The 13617-nt window shown below is 42.8% G+C and overlaps 1 protein-coding gene and 1 non-coding gene across 2 annotated transcripts; one reads left to right on the top strand and one right to left on the bottom strand.

Moving 5' to 3' along the window:
- Window positions 1–13: 13 nt before the first annotated feature.
- On the bottom strand, window positions 14–13031 carry Adh1c (alcohol dehydrogenase 1C (class I), gamma polypeptide). Its single transcript, XM_042701782.1, has 9 exons — window positions 12931–13031; window positions 10878–10979; window positions 9631–9769; window positions 7378–7465; window positions 6397–6616; window positions 4482–4742; window positions 2532–2667; window positions 1484–1622; window positions 14–129 (listed from the first exon to the last, which is right to left on the bottom strand). The coding sequence occupies exons 1-9, from the start codon at window positions 12946–12948 to the stop codon at window positions 105–107; spliced, it is 1128 nt and encodes a 375-aa protein (XP_042557716.1). The 5' UTR covers window positions 12949–13031; the 3' UTR covers window positions 14–104.
- Window positions 9814–9944, top strand: LOC122127269. Its single transcript, XR_006151107.1, has one exon. It is a non-coding gene; the product is annotated as a small nucleolar RNA SNORA31 (small nucleolar RNA).
- Window positions 13032–13617: the final 586 nt, after the last annotated feature.

The following is a 13617-nucleotide window of genomic DNA, read 5'->3' as shown; positions in this document are numbered from 1 at the left end:
CTCTAAGGAACAGAACTGATGATGCCCCGTGGCAGGCCGGTGCTCCAGGTGCGCTGAGAAGGAGGAGTCAGAGGCTGGCTTCCAGGGAAAGCATCTGAATGGTTTCAGAATGTCAGAACTGTGCGAATACTGAAAGAGGAGATAAGAGATGTGGTGTTAACTTTGACACAATTCACACTCATTTGCTACATGCTAGAAAAACGGAAGAGCAGAAAGGGGCAAGCTGAGTGCTTTCAGTTGTCACTTTCCATCATTCCTGACTCTGGCAAAGCATAAGAAACAAGAGAAAGGGCTTGTCTGGTTACTCCCTGCCGGCTATGGGGTAAAGAAGGGAGTAAGGGCCTTCATTTCTCAAAGTCAGAGGATGTGAAACTGGGCCCTGCCTGGCAGCACAGATTCAGAATTGCATTAGGGAAGGCACAATGCTCTGGATGAGCAGAACAGCAGGTGCTGTGTGGATGCTGCTTTCTTTTCTTCCGCAAGACTATTTGTCAGTGAAGTATCTAATGCCATATTTTACATGTGAGTCTGTAAGAAATAATATTTAAAGTTGAAAACCTATGAGAAGAAATGTGGGGTAACAGAAAATGCAACAACAGAATTAGAAAGAAGTCAATAGTTGTGTCTGTTCTAGATGTGACCGATCAACAATCACCCTGTTAGGTGCTTGTTAGGGGGTGAGAAATGGATTGACTTTCCTTTTCTAATATTTGTAAAAATATAAATGTAAACATTTTATTGTTTTTTGCCAGTCCTGGGACTTGAACTTAGGGGCTGGGCACTGTCCCTGAGCTTCTTTGGCTCAAAGCTAGTACTTCAGTTACAATACCACTTCTGCCTTTTTCTATTTATGTGGTCCTGAGGAATTGATTCAAGAGCTTCATGCATGCTAGGCAAGCACTCTAACACTAAGCCACATTCCCAGCCCACACATGTAAACATTTTAACTAGCATTTTGCATCCTTCTTCTTTACCATAACTTTTATTTAAGAAAAGGTCTTTGTCAACTGTGGAAAGAAATAAGAATAGTATTTTAAAAGAAAGTTTCGTGGTATCTATATAGAAATTAATCTTGCATGAAGTTGTACCTGCTTCTATAATAAAAAAAATATTGGGTATTTTCTACATATAATTTAATCTACAGTCATTAACAGTCAGCCTTCAGTGTCATGGAAGAGGCTTCCATAACTACATATCTTAATTATGGTTGTAGAACTCTGATGCCTTCTCTGGCAAAGGTACTCTCTTATAAGGCATGCTAAATAGCTCTGATTATTCATGTTTGCTGTAAGCAATGTAGTTCAGCAGGAGAGGAAATATAAATTGACTATTCTTATCTCTCACAATGTGATTTCTGAATGGTCTTCATGTACAGACTGAACTGGCAATGGAAAACCAGGACATTTAATTTCCCCTCCCTCAACTGTCTCCTTTTCCATTCTGTTAGTCAATCGTTGATCACAAAAAGAAACTCAAAACTTACCTCTTTCCAGCGCGAAGGAGGTCAAATCCTTCGTTTATTTTTGCAAAAGGAAAAACGTTGGTTATTAATGGTTCCAATGGAAACTTCTTAGCCATGAAATCAGCCACAAGTTTGGGGACAGCATCTTTACTCTTATAACCTGAAAAGAAGATGAGATCATTGTTAGATTCCTGCAGGAGGAAGCAGGAGAATCAGACAAGAGAATCTCCAATAAAATAAAAAAGATAGTTTATAGAAATTACATCATTCCATAGACTGCTATTATCACGATCAACCAGAGAGTGCTTCAAAAGCCTTTTGCAGTCTTTTGACTTTAGTCAACTATAAACTACAAACTAGTCAACTCCAATAAACTAGTGTCCTTGTGAATTACTGCTGTAGACATGACTTACTGTCCTACTAGGAATTCTGGTACCTTCTGTAGCCGGCAGGGAAAACCAGCTGATACCATAAGATCCTGGTTTGTTTATGGGGAAGCAAGGAAGTCTGTCTTGGGACTTTCTCTCTGCATTTTCTCCCTACATTTAGCTGATTTGGACCTTAAAGTCCAACAGGAAGTTTTATTTATTTTCTGACCATTGCTTTTCAAATTCTGTCTGATCTTATTTCTTGTAAAAGGGAAGAAATGAGGAGAACTCTTTTTTTGGGGGGGGGTCAGTTGTGGGGCTTGAACTTTGGGCCTGGGCACTGTCCCTCAGCTCTTCAGCTCAAGGCAAGCGCTCTACCGCTTGAGCCACAGCGCCACAGCTTCTGAATGGGTGTGAAGAGAAAGGAATCACGCATTACTGGCACTGAGTGCGCAGGGAGGATTCTGCAGGTGCCATAGTGGAAAGCAGGGTGTATGCTGCCACCTCCTGTTTGGGGCCTGGAAAGCTGTTTCTACTAGACTCCATATATTCCAGAAACAGGTAAATGTGTGCATACCACTCATGGGAACTAGGAATAAAATATACCTACTACCTGTGTCAGGAACCATTTAACAAAAGAAAAAAAAAGGGAAGAAATGCTGCGGTGAACAGAAATTTGGGTCTCAGGTCTGACTACTTACCACCAAATAGAGCTCCCTTCCAGGTGCGTCCACCGAGCAGCGCCATGGGGTTCATTGAGAGGCTTTGGGCATTAGGAGGCACCCCTACAATGACACTCACACCATGTGAATTTTGACAGCAGAGCAGAGCAGCAACCTGGAGTCAAAGTAGCTTTTAGCATTCTTGAAGTAGATTCTCTTAGCTCCTACCCATAACATAAAGCATCATGTCATATTGATTTTAACTGTGTGGAAGGAAGCACATTATTCTTCCTTCTTCATTGTGCCTAGGAAACTTCTGTGGCTTTAAGAAATGCCCCCAGAGCATTTTTTTTTCAATGAAAAACCATAGAATGAATTTTTGTGTATCTAATTCTTCTGTAGAAACTGACAAAGAGGTCAGTATCATTATAGATGCATGCAGTCCCTATCCTCCGCAAAGGATACTGTTTTTCATGCGTAGCAAGGCATCTATAAGTTGGTTCATTTGATTTTTCATTTATCTATTTAAGTAGGTAATTTGAACCCAGTACTCGGTTGGAACCAAGTATTTTGGTAGTGAACATAACGTGATGATTACATCATGAGAACTGGTCTTTCATCCAATTGGTAATACATCTCTTAAGAGATCTTTGTTCTACTGTCCATGTCTAAGATGCATGTGTTTCAAGTTACCTTATCCACTAGCCAAAATGTGCATTGGTTTTACTTTAACCTTACCTATCATCCTGTCACAAAATAGCCCAGAAAGCTTTTTGCTCCAGTCATTTTTGGACATAGTTTATGGTGAAAATGGCTCCGAATTTTCTAGAATATATAGTGATAAGCCTTCTAATTTTGAAGTATTACACTTAGAAGATCAGCTATCCTCAGCATATGTAGCTATCAGACTCTTGGCATTTTCAAATAAAGTGACAGTCCAGTTCTACATGAGGGAACAGGGAAGATAGCGAATGAGAAAAGCTGTAGCTTTGGAACAAGTTGGATTCTCTTGGAAGGTCCTCACCTGTGTGGCACAATTTTCCACGTTAACACTGAGAGAACTTTGCTCTCAGATTAGAGTTCCCTGTTACAACATTGCCAAGATTTATTGGCAGGGAATGTGTTGGCTCTGGGGACAATTTTCAGCAAATGCTAGGGAACTCAGGTGAAGTAAAATATGGCTAAGAGATAATGAATAACATTTGTATTTACTAGAAAGTAGTATCTTGTATATTTAAAAAAATGCAAGCGATGAAAGCTTGGGAGTTGTATTTTTTACATCATTAACACCAGCTGGCATTCATTGAGAGCTTACTACATGACAGGTGACACTGTGGTAAGAATGTCACATGCATTATCTCATGTAATCCATAAAGAGTGCATGAGGTATACAGGAGATATATGAGGAGCACAATCTGTTGACTTTTTAGTTTTTACAGTATTCACTTCAATACATAGGCACTGGGTGACTGCTATGTGTCTGGAGTTGAACCGTTGTGGTAATGTACAGTGATACACTAAAGCAAAGCAGCCACTGTTTAGGGCACATTTTCTGTTAATAAAATTACATTTAGCTCTAGATTGCTCAATATTTTATCTTTTGGAGAGATGGTGATATGTGAGAAAACAATGTGAAGAAAACATGAAAACTTGTTTAAGTATTTAAGGGTGTTGAGGAAAGTCAAACAGGCCAATTTAAGGACAGAGTTTGCATTACTTATAGTTTAACTTGAATTATTTTAACTGAAAACTGATTTTTAATGGCTGAATAAAAAGCAATCCTTTCCCCATCAAGGGAAAAAATACTACTTGAGACAGGTTTGTTACCTGATAAAGCGAAAGATTTCTCATAGCAATATATTAAACAATCTAAATAACAAACAGGAGATGGAAAGTTGCCATTCTAAGAAAAATGTTTATACATAAGCTTTTTGTCCCCTACCACCTAGATAGAAGAAGCAGAAATCTCAAGGATGTCGGAGGACGTACCATGGTGTCAAGCCGACCGATGACTTCAAAGGAGAAATCCACACCTCCGTCAGTCATTTCGTGTAGCACTTCATGGATGGGTTTGTCATAGTCTTGGGGGTTGATGCACTCAGTGGCACCTAACTCTTTGGCCTTTGCAAACTTGTCCTTGTTGATGTCTACTGCAATGATCCTGGCTGCGCCCGCTGCTTTACAGCCAATGACAACAGACAGACCAACCCCTCCCAGGCCAAACACAGCACAGATGGACCCCCGAGCGACCTGTGTTTTCACAAAATGCAAAAAATAGACCAAACAGTGATTGCTAGAAAATGCCCAGGAGGTACAAAGTGTCTACTTAATACCATGATTAAGTGTGCTACTAGGGGCTAATTCAAACCTCTTTTAGCTATACTTACTTCCATTTTTTTAAGGCTTATGATTACAAAGCTCATGTCAGGTCACAGCTCACATCAATTAAATCAGAATCTTTGCAAGAAGAATACAGTTTCCAGGGCCTTCTGATGTGAGAATCACTGGGTTATCTTTGAGCTCTAAATATGGGCAACTCTAATCTTGATGACATTTTCTGTAGGTTTATTTAAGCTTTAATATCTTGTACAAATTGCTTTGGTGTCATATACATATGAAAAGCAATTTTGCCAGTCTGGGGGTTTGAACTTAGAACCTGGGTGCTGTACCTGAGCTGTTTTGCTCAAGCCTAGCACTCTACTACTTCAGTCTCTGCTCAACTTCTGCCTTTTCTCTCTTCTTCTTCTTCTCTTCTTCTTTTCTTCTTCTTTTTTGGTGGTTAATTAGGGAGCATTTTGAGGGTTTTCCTCATTTTGAGTGGCTTTGTCCAGTTATTTCATGTCTCAAAAATTGCTTTTGGTCTGGCATGGATGGCACAGACCTATAATTCCAGCTACTCAGGAGGCTGAGATCTGAGGATCACTGTTCAAAGCCAATCCAGGATACTGAAAAGTAATTCAATCACGTTATTAGTAATTACATTCTAAGTTTTAGCAGTCACGACTTTTAGCAGTCACGAGCAGTACAGAAATTATCTGTGAAGCATCCAGGAGTTACCATTTACTTCATGCAAAGCCGGAAAGATGGGGGAAATTCAGCATGAAACAAAGATAATGAAACAGGACCAATGAGGTCTTTGTATGTTTTTTCAGCCCTGATACCTTTTGAAATCCAAGTTGGCCTTGTGATCCTCTCACCTCAGATCCAAGCACTGCAATAACAGGTATGTGTTACTACATCCAGTTTATCCCTGATTTTTAAAATGAACAATTGAAGAGTGTTGCAACCAAAAGTTGATCTGTATTATAATAATAAATAAAGCCATTCTGAGTACTCTTGGCTACTTGTTTGTAAGTAGGTTTATTCAGACTACCTGTCAAAACAGATAAAACTGCACAAAGATTAACTGCATTTTGGGCTAACCTCACAGAAATTGAAAGAGACATGTTCCGTGTGCTTTCTATTGGAGAGAGGCTGTTTAATGAGTTCAGTCCTAGTGGCTGGGTTTTATTTTGTTTTTGTTTTTGCTTTTTACATTCATGTGGGCCTCTAGTGGGGCTTGAACCCAGGACTCGGGTGCTGCCCCTTAGCTTTTTCGCTCCGGGCAGCTGCTCTATACGTGAGTCACAGCTCCACATCTGGCTTTTTGGGTAGTTAATTGGAGAGACGAATCTCATGGATGGTCCTGTGTGGGCCTGGCTTTGAACTGTGATCCTCAGATCTTAGCCTCTGGAACAAACTCCTAGCTACCTTTCCACAGTTCTTTCATAGGTCACCCACAGGTGAGTTTTCTGGAATGCTGCCTGGGGCGGCTTTTCGATTCCCAGCGGACCCTGTGAACGCAATCTCCGACTCCTCTTAGAGCCGGCTGGCTCCGGGGTCCCGCGTGGCGTGGTCACCCTACCTTGCCGACGTTCACTGCGGAGCCGTAGCCCGTGGAGAACCCGCAGCCGATGAGGCAGACCTTCTCCAGCGGCGAGGCGGCGTCGATCGCCGCCACCGAGATCTCGTCCACCACCGTGTACTCGGAGAAGGTGCTGGTGCCCAGGAAGTGGTGGATCGGCTTCCCCCGGCAGGTGAATCTGCAGGTGCCTTCCACCAGGGTCCCCCGCGGCTCACTCAGACTGGACAGGGAAAGGATGCCGAGGACGTGACCGGCCGCTGGCCCGCGCCCCGTCCCCGCATCCCCCCCCCCCGGCCCCTGTACCCCGTCCCGGCCCCGCGTCCCCCGTCCCGGCACCCCCCCCGTCCCCGCGTCCCCCGTCCCGGCCCCGCGTCCCCCCCACCCCTGTCCCCGCGTCCCCCGTCCCGGCCCCCCCCCCCGTCCCCGCGTCCCCCATCCCGGCCCCGCGTCCCCCGTCCCGGCCCCGCGTCTCCCCCCCCCCCCCCCCGGCCCCGCGTCCCCCGTCCCGGCCCCGCGTCCCCCGTCCCGGCCCCGCGTCCCCCGTCCCGGCCCCGCGTCCCCCGTCCCGGCCCCGCGTCCCCCGTCCGGTCCCCGCGTCCCCCGTCCCGGCCCCCGCCCCCCGTCCCGTCCCCGCGTCCCCCCCCCCCCGTCCCGGCCCCCGCCCCCCCGGCCCCGCGTCCCCCGTCCGGTCCCCGCGTCCCCCGTCCCGTCCCCGCGTCCCCCCCCCCCCCGTCCCGGCCCCCGTCCGGTCCCCGCGTCCCCCGTCCCGGCCCCGCGTCCCCCGTCCGGTCCCCGCGTCCCCCGTCCCGGCCCCGCGTCCCCCGTCCCGGCCCCGCGTCCCCCGTCCGGTCCCCGCGTCCCCCGTCCCGGCCCCGCGTCCCCCGTCCCGGCCCCGCGTCCCCCGTCCCGGCCCCGCGTCCCCCGTCCCGGCCCCCGCCCCCCCCGGCCCCGGGCCGGCCCCGCCCGAGACAGGACACCTACTCGGCCACCTGGCAGAAGTTGCTCTCCGGGTGTTTACACACCCTGCACGATCCGCACTGGGGAATGAAGAGCGGGATGACCTTGTCACCTGCAGGGGGAGCGGAACACACTTCTGTTTGCAGCCCGGAGTTGGGGAACAGCAACTTCAAAGCTTACGCGGCACAGGCCTCGCGCAGCAGCCGCTCGCTCGCTCGGCCCAGCCGCGCCGGCCGCTCCGCAGGCGCGCTGCTGCCACTGTCCCAAAGACGCGACGCAGAGACGGAAACTAACACGCATCGGAAAGCTTGTTTCCACTGGATTGACGCCTTTTTATTGCGCACCCTGATTTCTCCTGGGGCTCTCACGCGCTCCACTTAATCCTTAAACCTCATGGCGAGAAGAGGATCTATCTATCTATCTATCTATCTATCTATCTATCTATCTATCTATCTATCTATCTATCTATCTATCTGTCTGTCTGTCTGTCTGTCTGTCTGTCTGTCTGTCTGTCTGTCTGTCTGTCTGTCTACCTATCTGTCTATCTACCTATCTATCATCTATCTGTCTATCTACCTATCTATCATCTATCTTTCATCTATCTACCTACCTATGTACCTACCTACCTAGCTATCTATAACACACACACATATATATCCTCTCCATCCATATATAGTATATATATAGTATAAATGTATATATAGTACATATATATGCGTATGTAGTGTATATATATTATATATAGTAGTTGCAAGCAAGTTGCTGTAGTTACACTTAGCTATGGGAGAAATCTGGTATCTTGTGCAATTAAATGAAAACTAAAAGAAAAAAATCGTAATACACATTTTTTAACAATAAAAATAAAGCTACTTTGGCCAAGGGATAAAAATAAAAATGAGAATTTTGATAACCAATTTTTGGCTTTTTAAAATAAAGATATGAGGTGTTTGTTTTTTGTCCGTCCTAGGGCTTAAACTCTGGGCCTGGGCGCTGTCCCTCAGGCTCTTTAGCTCAAGGCAAGTGCTCTACCACTTGAGACACAGCTCCACTTCTGGTTTTCTAGTGGCTTATTGGAGGTAAGAGTCTCACAGAATTTCCTACCTGGGCTGGCTTTGAACGGCGATCCTCAGTTCTCAGCCTCCAGAGTAGCTAGGATTACAGGCCAGCATGAGTGAGTTTTTTTTTAAAGGAAAACTAATAATAGTGGGTCAACAATTCATAAAATTCTTTTGAAACTTTTAACTCCTCATAATAATGTTTGCTCTTAGAATAAGAACTGAATTCCAAATGTCTTTATATGATAATTTGTTAGTTATTTACTTTCTCTGCTATATAGAGAGTAAAATTTAAAAGTAATCCTGGTGTTTTATTATTTATTACCAACAAAAGGAAATACTAAGTGCTGAAACTCTTACTAGACTGTTTTTCTATTTTCTGTTCACAGTTTAATTCTTTGGAAAGGGGAGAGATTGACCATTGGCCAATTCATCTTTATACAGTTAAGCATGATTTTTGTTTGTAATCATTTATGCTTCCTTTCTTACAAGAAAAATGTTTGGCTCATCACTTCTTATAAATAAAGTTTGTGAGGGAGTGATGGCATGGAAAACTTCTACTTATTCACCTCTCAGTACTGAAAGCATATTAAAATGCAATAAACGAGAGATAAATGTTAAAAAGAAAATTTATAACTTGTCATCTGTGGTCATAACTAAAGGCAGTAAAAATGGCATTGCTTAGGTCTGGATACTTTCTGCTGTTCATTCCATGAAGTTTTTTTAATTTCTCTTCTGTTTAAGAGGGAAAGCTTTCTTGGCAGAGGAAATCGGTGGAGAGGCTTCAATTCTCATCTAAGAAAAGCTCCTGTTGACTTAGTCATAGCTTCACAGGCCTGATTTTTGTGAACTGGCTGCAGGTTTCCCTGCTCTGATCTAGACACTGGGGGACTTTGAATTCCATCTTCTCCCCTGACCCTTTTGTGGTTCTATGTGCACCATCTTGTGAGTCATTACATGATAGACTCCACTCTGGCAGGTACTAGGTCTCTAACCTGATGCCTAGCATTGCTACAAATAGCTTTGAAAGGAAAACAGCAACTTGAGAGTCAGACAGGGAGCCAGGCAGGGAGAAAAGGGAAGGAGGGAAGCCTCTAGTCTCAGCTTGTCCAGGACCTTCTACAAACTTCTGCATGTCTCCTTGCCTCAGTACCCTCATCAGAGCTGGATGATCTTAGAATGCTGAATCAAAAAGCATAAAGGCTGGGTGTGAATTCTGCACCTGGTTTTACTGTAGTCACTCCTTCTCCAATGCTCTCCACGATGCCAGCTGCCTCGTGGCCTAGAATCGCAGGAAGAGGCGTGTGCAAGCTGCCGCTCACCACATGGTCATCAGAGCGACAGATTCCCGTGGCCACGATCTGCCAGTTAAAGAGAAGATTATGACACCCAGAGAAGTCGTGGCCTGCATCTTCTGATAGACCTTGAACAACTGGCTGTTGTTCTTTTGGTTTGCACGAGGAAGCAAAAGCAAATAATCCCTGTACTTTCTGTCTGTCTTTGTGGTAGCCCAGATTGAATTGAGGGAATACATTAGTAAAGAATAGAGAAAGAAAGAGAAGAAAAAAATTAAAAAAAAGTAAAAAAAAAAAAAAAAAAGGAAAAGTTGTGGCTCTCAGAAGATTATGACTCTGGACCGGATTTAACATACCAAATTTTAGGAAAGGCATTTATAGAGTTTTTGATGACTATCCCTACCTGTTTCAAATGCAAAAGATTCAGTTTACTCTCAAGAGTATCCATAATCTTCCTTTCCTGAATTTAACATTTTGGACTATTTGATCCTGAGAAAGAACTGGTTCTGAAATACTTGTTTTAGGTATATACTAGAAAGCTGATGGCACTATAACCCCTTTGTACAACTACTTAATAATAATGATAATAAAACAATGAATACAGTACAAAAATAAAAAAAGAATTCCTGCTTTTTTATGGAAGTAAAGATTGCAGATTAACACTAAGAAAATGTTATATAGCCTTTTACAATCTTGTACAAACACATATTTATTTATTATTTATTTATTGGTGCCAGTTCTGGGGCTTAAACTCAGGGTCTCTAGCTTTCACTCAGATTTTCCCACTAGGGCTGGGCCTCTACCACTTGAACTATGCCCTATTTTCTGGCTTTTTGTTAGTTAATTGGAGATAACAGTCTTAGATAAGTATTTTCCTGGGCTCACTTCAAACTGCAATCTTTGGATCTAGCTTCCTAAGTAGCTAGGATTACAGGTGTGAGCCACTGATACCCAGCTCCATATATATATAATTTTTTAGGCATTTACTGGGATTATACAATATATACTATTAGGTCACTTTAAAAATAATTAATATATTTGTAGTTTGCTTGAGAAACAAATATTATTCGTTGTCTGGATAACCATATAGGAAGTTCCTCTGAACAGATTCTTGGTTGTTTCTATTTTCAATTTTCTACAAATCAACAAAAAATTCGATAAAAGGCAGTTTTACCTTAATACGGACTTCATGGGCTTTTGGAGGCGCAACTTCCACCTCCTCAATGGAGAAGGGTTTGTTAAGGTCCCACAACACAGCTGCTTTGCACTTTATCACCTGGAAAGTCAGACAGAAGGATCTTACTCCTGAAGCCAGAGCCTGTCTCGTTCCTCCTGTATACACACCACCTCCAGGCCCACATCTGCTATCTACACACATGTTGCAGAAATGAACCTTTCTGCTTTGCAAAGAGAATACAAAAAAGGCCTTTTTAAAATGTATAAGGTAATAACATGAATGTAAGTCACTGAGATGAAAGCCAAACATACTCGTTTGGGCCATCCTATGTGTATTTATTGTCTCCTCTAAAGGTATTTATTCCTGAAATTTCTAAAGCTGTCTTCAAGTTAGTTATTGGCTATTGGCTTATATGTGAAGTGTCACATTTATTATTCCCTTTAGTTGTGCTGGCAGTAGAATCCAGAGCCTTGCACATATTAGTCAAGTACACTACCACGGATCTATACCTCCAGCCCTTAGATTTTTTGAGACAGAGTCTAGGTATATAGCCCAGTCTGGCTTCAAAGCCAGGATTCTCTTGCTTGAGCCTCCTGAGTGCTGGGATTACAGGCATGTACCATCATGCCTGGTGAAGTTATTATTTGCTGGCAAGAAAAGTATACACATAAAAGAAGGTTTATTGTAGAGCAGAGTTGTTGATTTCACACACATGGGGATTTATTGCGTATTGCATCTATTTTTACTTTCATTAACAGGATTGCTTTACATTATTTTGTCTATGAATTTGCTATTTCCTTCTATTGAATTGTAGTAAGTTTAATTTTCCTTTTTCCTAACTGCTTCTCTTTGGAAATGTAGCATGCCATTATAAGTTCCAGTAAGCAATGAAAGAAAAATGAAAAGAGATCAAATAAGAGCTCTAGCAATGGGCTATTCTGTGACTGCTACCGCATTTTATTGAAATGGGATTACTGTGTCACTCCATGCATGGAGAAACATCAGGAACTTTCCATACAGTTACCATAATGAGATACTATACTGTGGGACCCAACCCAATGGGCTTTTATTTTTTTACTTTGTGGGGCTTAAACTCTGGGCCGGGGGGGGGGGGCTGTCCCTGAGCCCTTCAGCTTGAGGCTCATGCTCTACCACTTGAGCCACAGCACCCCTTCCAGCTTTTTCTGCTTATGTGATACTGAGGAATTGAACCCAGGGCCTCATGCATGCAAGGCAAACACTCTACCACTGAGCCACCTTCCCAGCCCGAAGGGATCCAACCCAAATACAATATTTCCAGCAAATATTCACTAGAAACAAAGGCATAGACTTTTGCAATGAAGAGTTACTTATATTAAACTACTGCATGCATTTCTCTGAACCATAAACACATGAATAAGTATGAGTTTCAGATTTAGAAACAAACATGTATTAATATTAATTTTGTTAATATTAATATTCTGCAATATCTCATTCATTTTTGTGTGGAGAAAATACTGTTGCATTAAATTACTGTGGAAACGTTACAAATTATGTCATAATGGACCCTTCTCAATCAGAATTTGCATATTAATATTGTCCTTTAACTTTGACAACTAATTCTTATCAATATGATTTTCATAAAAAGGTTAAGAAGCTATGTCTAAGTCCTCTGAATTAAATTCCTCTTAAGACTAACTTATCAGTTTTAATATTCCTGTGTTCATAAGAATAGGATTACAAAGAATAGCACACTTTTTGGATGAAAGACCTTTTTAATTTTAGTTGCACAAAGTAGTCACAATTAGCTTGGAATAAACTATCACTCCAGTGCCAATTTAATATAATCTGAACACTTTAAGGTATCTAGATTTTATACATTCTTGTTAAAGATGTTTGGAAACAGTTTGTTTCCATTATGGTTCAGCATGTTAGATATTATAGCTTAGATTGTATATTATAGTTCAGCATGTTTCAGCCCTACTTTAGATAGCATAAAGCCTTTGTTTGTATATTTGTATATATAATACATATATAGCATGTCTTTCAACAGTACACTCTTCTCACTTACTTTTCCTGCTGTGCTCATTTTGCTTCTGTCTTCTCTACAAACCAGGAGCCTGCTGAGTGCCTGTGAGTTCCTCCACAGTTCTGGGCACACACCCAGCGCTGCACACGGGTTTTGTTTGCTTGACAATCAGATGATTCCACACGTGACCAGGGTCTATAAGCCACACACTTCTACATGTGCTTTCAACAGATTAAGTAGAAGGCAAAGGTCACTGAACTGTCCTGTCAAACCCTGATTCTGTGATGTGCCAATTGCAAACATTCGTTTTTATTAGGTTATGGATGTCTCTATCTCTGTGAGTGTATCATTTCCTCAAGTCCTTACCTCCAAAAACTATCTCCTTGGGGGATAGGATTTCAAGGTGGGAATAGACCTTCCAACCATAGTGAAGATTTCATAAGTAGAACTGTAATAAAGACGTACTGAAATCTTTATTTACCCAAAGGAAGTTTTTTAGGGTCATTGCCTCATGGGCTATTCATAAGACAGTGCTATGACATTTAGAACTTGACCCAACTGTTATCTGAGCAGCAGTGGGACAGCTGGTAGGTGAGGATGAGGGAAAGAAGTCAAAGACAAGGCATTGCACCAGGCCTGGAGCGTAGAGGTTGTAAGACTGACTCTCGTTATAATCCCTGATTCTCCCATCTGCTTCATCATCAGCCTCAGGATCGCACAAAGTCTCAT

Source organism: Dipodomys spectabilis, unplaced genomic scaffold (assembly GCF_019054845.1).
Source record: "Dipodomys spectabilis isolate Male_0828 unplaced genomic scaffold, ASM1905484v1 ptg000297l, whole genome shotgun sequence".
NCBI classification, from domain to species: Eukaryota; Metazoa; Chordata; class Mammalia; order Rodentia; family Heteromyidae; genus Dipodomys; species Dipodomys spectabilis.
This window is presented reverse-complemented; position numbering and strand designations above follow the sequence as displayed.